Source organism: Marmota marmota, unplaced genomic scaffold (genome assembly GCF_001458135.2).
Source record: "Marmota marmota marmota unplaced genomic scaffold, marMar, whole genome shotgun sequence".
NCBI classification, from domain to species: Eukaryota; Metazoa; Chordata; class Mammalia; order Rodentia; family Sciuridae; genus Marmota; species Marmota marmota.
Window position 1 is genome coordinate 197,596 of NW_026000242.1, and position 8,859 is coordinate 206,454.

Consider the following 8,859-nt stretch of genomic DNA (forward strand, 5'->3'; position numbering starts at 1 on the left):
TATATATATATATATATATATATATATATATATATATATATATATATATATATAGATCGATCGATCCACCCTTGCATTTTAGGTGAATCCAACTTCATCCTGGTATACAATCATCCTAATGAGTTTTTAAATATGGTTTGCTAATATTTTCTATGTATTTTTGCATCAACATTCATCAGGCAGGGCTATTGGTCTTTAACTTCCTTCCATGATGTGTCTTCATCTCATTTCAGTATCAAGGTGCTACTGGCTTTATAGAATAATTTTGAGAGCGTTCCCTTTCTTTTTATTTCACACAATAATTTGAAGAGAACTGCCATTAGTTCTTCTCTAAAGGTTTGGCAAAACTCAGCTGAGAACCCATCTGATCCTAGGCTATGCTTTGTTAGGAAGCTTATTATTACTGCTTCAGTCTTACTCATTGATACTGATTTGTTTAGGTTTTCTATCTCCTCTTGGTTAAATTTTAGTTTGTCATGTATATATAGAAATTTTTTTCAATACTTTCTAGATTTTCCAATTAATTGAAATATAAATTTTCAAAATAGTTCCAATGAACCTATGGCTTTCAAAAATGTCTTGGGTGATGTCTTCATTTTCATGTTTATTTTTGTTGATTTGTGTCTTATCGCTCATTCTTTGATTAGTTTGGTTAAGTGTTTATCAATATTTGTTATATTTTCAAGTAACCAACTCTGTTGCAGTGATCCTTTGTATTCTTTTATTTTTAATTTTTTCTCTGATTTTAATGATTTTTGGTCTTTTATGGTTTTGCTATAAATTTTTTCCCTGATTTTCATTTTGGCTTACTTCAGAGATATAATTTCTTAGTTTTTATTTGTTTAATTACCCTTGTGAATAACTTTATATATTTGAGAGCTCTGGAATTTATCTTTCAGTTCTTCTTTGTGTAGTATATCTTTACATATTTTCTGTAGTGCCAGTTTAGTTGTCATGAATTCCTTTAGTTTATTCCTATCATGAAAAGTTTTTTATTTCTTCTTTGATTCAGAATAATAGCTTTAACAATCTTTGCTGACAACTATTTTCTTTCAGAGCTTAAATTATCTCATTTCAAGTCCTTATGGCTTCAAGAGTCTGAGTTAAGAAGTCTTAAGTGAGTTTTAATTTGTCTATCTCTAAATGTAGTATGATATATTTCTCTTTCAGCTTTTAATATTCTATCCTTAATATATATGTTTACCATTTTGATTATGATGTCTTGGAGAAGTTTTTGATCTTGGCTGTCTTGGATTTTAAATGCCTTCTGTATGTGGATGTCCATCTCATTCCTAATGTTTTTAATTATTTCTCATATTACATCTCTGAAAAATTTCTTTTTTAATATCATTCACAATTTTATTAATATTACCTATAATTCATGAATAACTGAGTTTACAAAAACATATGGCTAAGAACAAGGTCTGGGAACATTGTGCATTCTCCAATATAGACATATATTTTATATCAATTTAATTCTACATGAAACATAAGAAAATGTGTTTCATAGATGATATTCATGTTTCCAAAAAACTACTGAATGACAACAAGATCGATTTGGTCAACATAAAACGGCATAGAAAACAAAACTTGTAAAGACTTAAGAGACCAATAGTAGATGAAGTTTGGCTGCATAATTCCAGGGGAAAAATGGACTTATGATCAGTTTGAGGTAATTGAAGTAAGAGGAGTGACCCACTTTGAGCAAGGACATCATTTAAAATAAAGAGTCACAAAGTTAGCAATTATTATTAACTTCCATTTGTATGCTGTGTAATATAGTTCAAAAGATTTCTGCATGTTTTATTTCAGTCAAATCAGGAATCAATCTAGAAAGTTAAAAAAAAACAAGTATTGCTTCTCTGGTTTTAAAAGTAAGGAAATAAACATAGAGAGATTTATTGAGCTGGTGAAAGTTACTTTACTAGTTAGAGATAAAAATTAGAACCCAGGTTTCCAGAATCTCAGTATAATGTATTTCAGCCATCCCTGGTTGCACAGGGCATTTTTGCTGAACAAAGAATTTTTTCACTTATTTACAGCTTAAAAAACATTGCTGTTTTTAGCCAGTCTTTCCCATTAATAACAATGATGTCACTTTTGACATTTTCCAGACACAAAAATACACAGTTTCAGAAATCTTTTGGTTCATTCTCCATATATTCTTTCACAATGTTCAACAGGCCAAGATAATATAAACCTAATGCCATTAGCCCATATTTCTATGTTCCTGTGTATCACAATGACTTACATGTGGTCTCTTAATGCTGTCCCTGGGTTCTTATACATTCCAATCATGTTTTTTTTTTTTTTTTTTTTAACAGTTTACTGGGTGTTCCAATTCAAATACCCTGCCTTCCTGGCCTTGGGCTCTGTTTTCTACATAATCTAATCTGTTGGTGATACTTTCAATTAATTTTTTTTTTTAGAGAGAGAGAGAGAGAGAGAGAGAGAGAGAGAGAGAATTTTTAATATTTATTTTTTAGTTTTCGGCGGACACAACATCTTTGTTTGTATGTGGTGCTGAGGATCGAACCCGGGCCGCACACATGCCAGGCGAGCGTGCTACCGCTTGAGCCACATCCCCAGCCCCATCAATTAAAATTTTTATTTGATTTATTGTGTTATTTATTCTCAGGAGTTCTAATTGGCTTATTTTCAGATTCTCGCTGTCTTTATTATTTGGTCTTTCACTTCCTCTATTTACTCTCTCAATTAATTCCTTAATTCATCTATTAATTCTTTTTTAGCTCATTAATTATTTTAATAATTAATTTTATAACATCCTTCTCTGAAATCTTATCCTGTTCCATGCATATTTTCTTTATTGGGGAATTGTAACTTTTCCATGAGATTTATTTCCTGTTATATCAATTTTTAAAGGCTTTGGACTTGTGCATTTATTGAAATGGATTATTTTTCCTCCTTTGTGAGGATGTTCTTTGGTGTGTAGTTATGTCTTTTGTAGCAAATCTGTGTTGTTTGTAGTTCTAAGCTTCAACAATTAGGCTCAGTTTAGTTGAAGTGTTAGTTTCCACCTCTAGTTCCTCTGAGTTTGTCACTGCAGAACTACCAATTTAATTCACTCTTGTAGAGCTGCTATAACTCTGTGGGGTTTTCTGAGCCATCATTTTGAAATATTTCTCTGATTGTGTTGTAGGAGTAAATGTTCAAGAGTGGGACCTGATGTTCCTCTATAGTCATTCATACTTAGGACACAGTCATTGGCTGGTGTTGTTCTCTCTCTGATTCTACGTGTTAAAGTATGTTTGAAGTTTGAGTGGGGTTAGTTTGTGTGTGTAAGATGGTGAGCTCACATGTTGTGGAGGTGTGGGTGATCAGCTGCCTAGTCTCTATTCTATGAACTTGTAGTGTACCAGTCTCTTCCCAGCCTATTTCAGAAAAAGGGAAATAAGCAACAGCAACAATAGTAGTAATCAAAACACAACATCAGAATAAATGTCTTGTGCGTACTATGGCAAACACAATATTAATTACTTCAAGAAGAGTAACAGCAAGGTGTTTTTTAACAACAGCAACAGCAATAAACAGCTACAAACGAATCCATAATTAAAATATACAATAGGTGTCAACTTTACCCTCTGCAGTAATTATAACTGCAGAAATATAAAGTAGATATGAAAACTAAATTTATCTTAAGGATAGTAAAATTGCAGTTCAATAAGAGAAAAGAAAATGGGATAGGAAGGTAAAAGAAAGTTTAAATTATTCAGACGTTTAATGGATAAAGTAGGTTAGAAGTTGCAAAAGATATCTATAAAACGATGAATTAAATTAAGTAAAAGAAATAAAATAAATAATGAAAGAGGAAGAAAACAATGAATTTGACTATGAAAAAGGAAGAGAGGAAAAAGGAATAAGAAAGGAAATATAAACAAGAGCAAAACAAACAAAAAGTAAAACCAAAACATACACACAGTAGAAAAATCCTACCCTTCTAAGTCAAAACATGGAGAATAAGAATTGAGGAAAGAAAAACAGGGATAAAAATTAAGAGAAAACAAAAAGAAAAAATGTATATATCTATAAGTCAATCAGCACAGAGAGAACTAACTCTCTCTCTCTCTCTCTCTCTCTCTCTCAAAAGAAGAAAGAAAAAATAAATGTTTAATGAAAAATTAAAGGACTGTCTCTGCTGAGGAGGTCAAAACTGTTGACAAATATTAAAAATGGCCGCTCGCTGCCTATGGCATACCACCTTTGTTGCCTTTCTTCTGGGGTTGTGTATCCCTTTGGGAGAGCAAGGGATGGGGCTTGGGGTTGCTCACTAAGTTGTCAGGTCGAGTGGTGTGGAACCAAAGCTGGTGGTACTAGTTCTCAGCTACCCCTCCCTCCAGTTTAAGTTAGGACAGAATTTTTGAAATAAACATGAAATACTACAAACCTTCCTTACCCAGAAATTTTTCTATTTTCCAAAAATGAAGGTAGTTTTTGTGTTATGGAACTATTAAATGTTAGTCCAATAGCACAAGTCAGAGATGTTTCCACAATTAAATGTAAGGTACTTATTTGTAGAGAACTGTAACAATTTGGGTGAAATTGGCAATACATGGTGATTGACAGCCTTTCACTAGTGAGGCCCTTTGGGAGGTTTCCCTTCTTTCTTCTCCCTTCTGCTATCCCATTCTACCTCTTTTCCTCTCTCCCTTTCTTCCTTTCTTTCCACTCACTCCCTTCTTCCCTTTCTTTTTTTCTCCCTTACTCTATTTCCTTCCTTCATTTCATCCTTACTTCCTTTCCCTCTCCTCCCTCCATCCTCTCCTCTGTTTTGCAGTACTAAATACTGAACCCAGGGCCTTATACATCCTAGGCAAGCACTCTACCACTAAGCTTCATCTCTAGTCCTTCTGTTTTTCTTTACTAAGTAAGAAAAAATACACAGAATAATTTTCTCAACTGGATTATTTTGGTTTGTTTGTCTTTCCTTTTTTTTGTTCTTATTATTTAATTCTTCATTTATCTAATATTTATTTTAATACATATTGTCAACTTCGATGTTTCATCCCAAAATCAATTTTCCAGGCATTTGACTAAGCCTTTTTATATTGGTTTATTGTGCTTAATTCTTAAAATACTCAGTTATAAATGCATTTTTAAAATTATGACTTTGAATCCTTTTTCAGTTATTGGTGTGCTAGCTTTCAATCTATACATTATTATCCCTATTTTTATAATTAACACATGAAATTTTCTGGAGCACACTGAAGGTGTAATAATTCTTTTACAGTTTTATCTTCTTATTCTCAAACAGACTGGAACTTTGGCACTAAAAGTATATTGTTTTGTGAGGCCAGGGAACATCTGCTCAGGGCCAACATACTGTTGTGCTCCTAGAGCAGTTCGGAACAGAGTATTTACACCAATATTTTTCTAGGACATGTTTCAGTGAAAGTCTATGGATATTTGACCCGTGTACCACAGTTAGACATGCCAATATGCTCAGTGAGGCTTAGAGGTTCACAGGGACCCAATCCAACCCTCAGAGCCCATGCTCTCAGACCTCCAGCTCTCAGACCCCTGCTGAGGAAGGAAGAGTCATAGGACAGCTTTGAATCAGTGGTGAAGCTTAGGGGTATGCAAACTGTACTAGTTTCTTATTTCTGGTGTAACAAATTACCATAGGTGCACTGGCTTAAACAATGCAAATTTATTATCTTAACAATTCTCAAGTTTAGAAATCCAAAATAGGTCCCATTGTACTAAAAATTAGTGTTGGTAGGGCTTTGGTTTTTTTCTCAAACAATTACCCTAAATCTTTCTTCTGCCTTCCTACTTCACTTACAAGAATCTTTGTTATAATCATGTGCTAGCCCAAATCATCTAGAATAATCTCTTCAGGGGGTTTGCTGGTTAGCCACTTAATTCCATTAGCATTTTTAATTTCCTATTGCCATTTAGCCTAATATAATCATAGGTTCCTGGAATTAAGATATAGACATCTTTGAACCCAAATCTAATAATTTACCTTTCTTCAAAGTCATCTCATGAGATGAAGTTTTGAGAGATAATGAAGTACAGAGCAAATTTCCTATAGAAATATTCAAGATACAGAAAAGATCTGATGAGAGCACAGGATAATTCTATAAAATCTAGGAGGGAAAAGAGGCATCATATTTATTAATATGGAGGAGGTTAAAGAGTTTAGTAGAGTGGACAGGGAAAATGAATAAGTAGATCTTAATATTCAGGCAACTAACTAGAGAGGCTTGATAGCATTTTTTAAAACTCTGTGATAATGATCATTGGGCCTGTTTGCAGAAGACTTCAGAATTTGAGCCTTTCCTGGTCATGTCTTATGAGCTTAAGGGTCAACCACATCCTGTTGACCATGAGACTTTCCATTCAATAAAACAGAACATCTCTTTATCTGATCCTCTGTGGTGGAACCATTTTCCTATGGGAACATGTTTTAAGAGGGACACCCGGTTTTTCTTGTGGCTTTTTCCTCATCTGGTTATTAGAATTATGCTAAAACAAATTAACAATGTGGTACTGCAGAGTCAGTCATTAGCGCCATAGGGCTTCTGTGTGACCATTTGTGAAACAATATAGCTAGCTTTGATGCATACCAAAAAAGGAGGTTATATAGGGGTAAGTATAATCATAAATATTTCCTTCACAGTTTTTGTGTTGTTGCCACCTTGTTTTGTTTTTATGGGTCCAGGAATCAAACCCAGGATCTTGCAAAGTACATGCTCTCCCACTGATCTATATCCTCAGACCTAGGGTTTTTTTTTTTAATTATAAATAACAGATATTTTTGGTAGGAAAATAAAGTGAATGTTGGAGGCTTCACAATGTAAAAAAGCCTAAGAGAATCTCAGAGAAGTAAGTTTGAAATTTAGGTGTTGAAGAACCTGAAATCTATATGTAGAAAGAAGAATATATGTTATGGTTTTAGTCCTACAAAGTACCATAGGGATGGCATGGTCCAGAGGCTTTCAAAGTTTTTCAATGGACTCTTATCCAGTATTCTAATATATACGATAGATAAAAGAGCAGTCTCATTAACTATCATTAATATGGAAACCTTGGAATCAATTCAGTTGTTCTGGGATTTTTGAATACTTGGAAAACCACTTGAAAAATCTGGTAATCTGACTTGATGAACCATGGTTTTATCACACTAATAGTCACATTATTAGTTTGTGGTGAGATGGAAACGGACTCAAGGGTGTGTATGTGTGCATTTGTATAATACTCACAATACTTTTCATTATCCTAAGGTTAGGAGCTAACCCAATTTGCCCAGGTACCTTCAAGCAGAGTAATTAAGCACAAGGTCAAGCATAAGATAGATGAAAGAACAACCTTGCTGAATTGTTCTTTTTCCAGGTAGTTGAGAAAGAACAAGAAAATACTTCATCTTGACTCTAACATTTACTTTGTTAATACTCTTACTAACTCTCAGGAATGTGTCCTGTCCTGTGCAATATTTTTTTCAGGGCCGTCTTTACTTCCTTATTCCTTAAAGTATAGATCAAAGGGTTCAGCATTGGTCCTACCACATTCATCAGAATTTGAACCACAGTTCCCAGCATGGGGTTGGGTGTGGGCTGTAGGTAGACAGTGATAATGGGTCCATAGGCACAGAGGATAGCAATGAGGTGAGCACTGCAGGTGGAGAAGGCACGGCGGCGACCCTCAGTTGTATGAATACTCAAGATGGAGACCGTGATTCTAGTGTAGGATACAAGGATTAAGAGAAAGCAGATGAGAGACACTAGGCCAACGTTGGTGAAGCTTACCCTCTGTGCTAAGGAAGTATCAGCACAGGCCAAGGGCAAGAGTGCTGGGATATCACAGAAGAAGTGATCCACTTCATTGGGACCACAGTATGGCAAGGTGAAGGTGAGGGAAGTCAAGATGCTGGAATGAATGCACCCTAAAAGCCATGTGCCCACAGCCAGGACCACACAGATTCTGGAGCTCATGATTACTGTGTACTGAAGAGGATAACATATGGCAGCGAAACGGTCATAGGCCATCACAGTATACAAAAAACACTCAATGCTTCCAAGGAAGTGGAAGAAGAAGAGCTGGGAGACACAGTCTTGGTAGGAGATGACCCGGCTCAGTCCCATAAGGTAGAACAGCATTTTGGGGCAGGTCACAGAAGAGAAACCCATGTCAAACACAGACAAGTTCCCCAAGAAGAAGTACATGGGTGTGTGAAGGCGAGTGGAAGAGATGACAACCACCAGGATAGACATATTTCCCAGCAGGGTGCATACATAGAAGGGCAAGAAGAGGACAAAAAGTATAGTCTCCAGCCCTTCCGTGTGTGGGATTCCCAACAGGATGAATTCTGTCACCACAGAGCTGTTCTTCATATCCATGAGAGTCAGGCCTGGGAAGGAAGAAGAAACAGAGGACATGGAAGTATGACCTTGCTCACTCTCTAGGAGTGACCTTACTAGGGAAATGAAATTTAAATGAGTGTTCAGGTTGTAAGTTATGGAGAGACTGCTTGTGCCCCAAGATTCAGGGCATTATATATTAGACTGGAGCTGCCACAGCCAACTTAAGAGTTTCTGAAGCAAGTAGTTTTGTTGTACTGATTCACAATAGAGATGTCTTTTATTACAACAACTTTTTTTTTTAAATGTAAAAGCAAGTTGGGCACAGAAGTGGGTGCCCGTAATCCCAGCAACTTGGGAGGTTGAGGGGAGGTTGGGGATCACAAGTTAGAAGTCAGCCTCAGTAACTTCATGAGGCTGTAAGCAACTTAGCAAGATCCTGTCTCAAAATAAAAAAATAATATTTATAAAAGAAGTGCTGAGATGTGGCTCAGTGGTTAAGTGCTCCGGGTTTAATCCCCAGTGCCAAAAATAAATA

General features: G+C 35.4%; 1 protein-coding gene across 2 annotated transcripts in view; it reads right to left on the reverse strand.

Annotated features, from left to right (window-relative positions):
• LOC107145954 (putative olfactory receptor 10D3) overlaps positions 1-8,360 on the reverse strand; it is an 11,004-nt gene extending 2,644 nt beyond the window's left edge. Inside the window, exon 1 of one of the 2 annotated variants that reach the window (XM_048795773.1) lies at positions 7,453-8,360. In XM_048795773.1, the coding sequence (XP_048651730.1) occupies positions 7,453-8,360 (908 nt within the window). Of the gene's footprint in view, positions 1-7,421 lie in introns of those variants that run through there. The other variant, XM_015490008.1, reaches the window with a different exon arrangement.
• Positions 8,361-8,859: the final 499 nt, after the last annotated feature.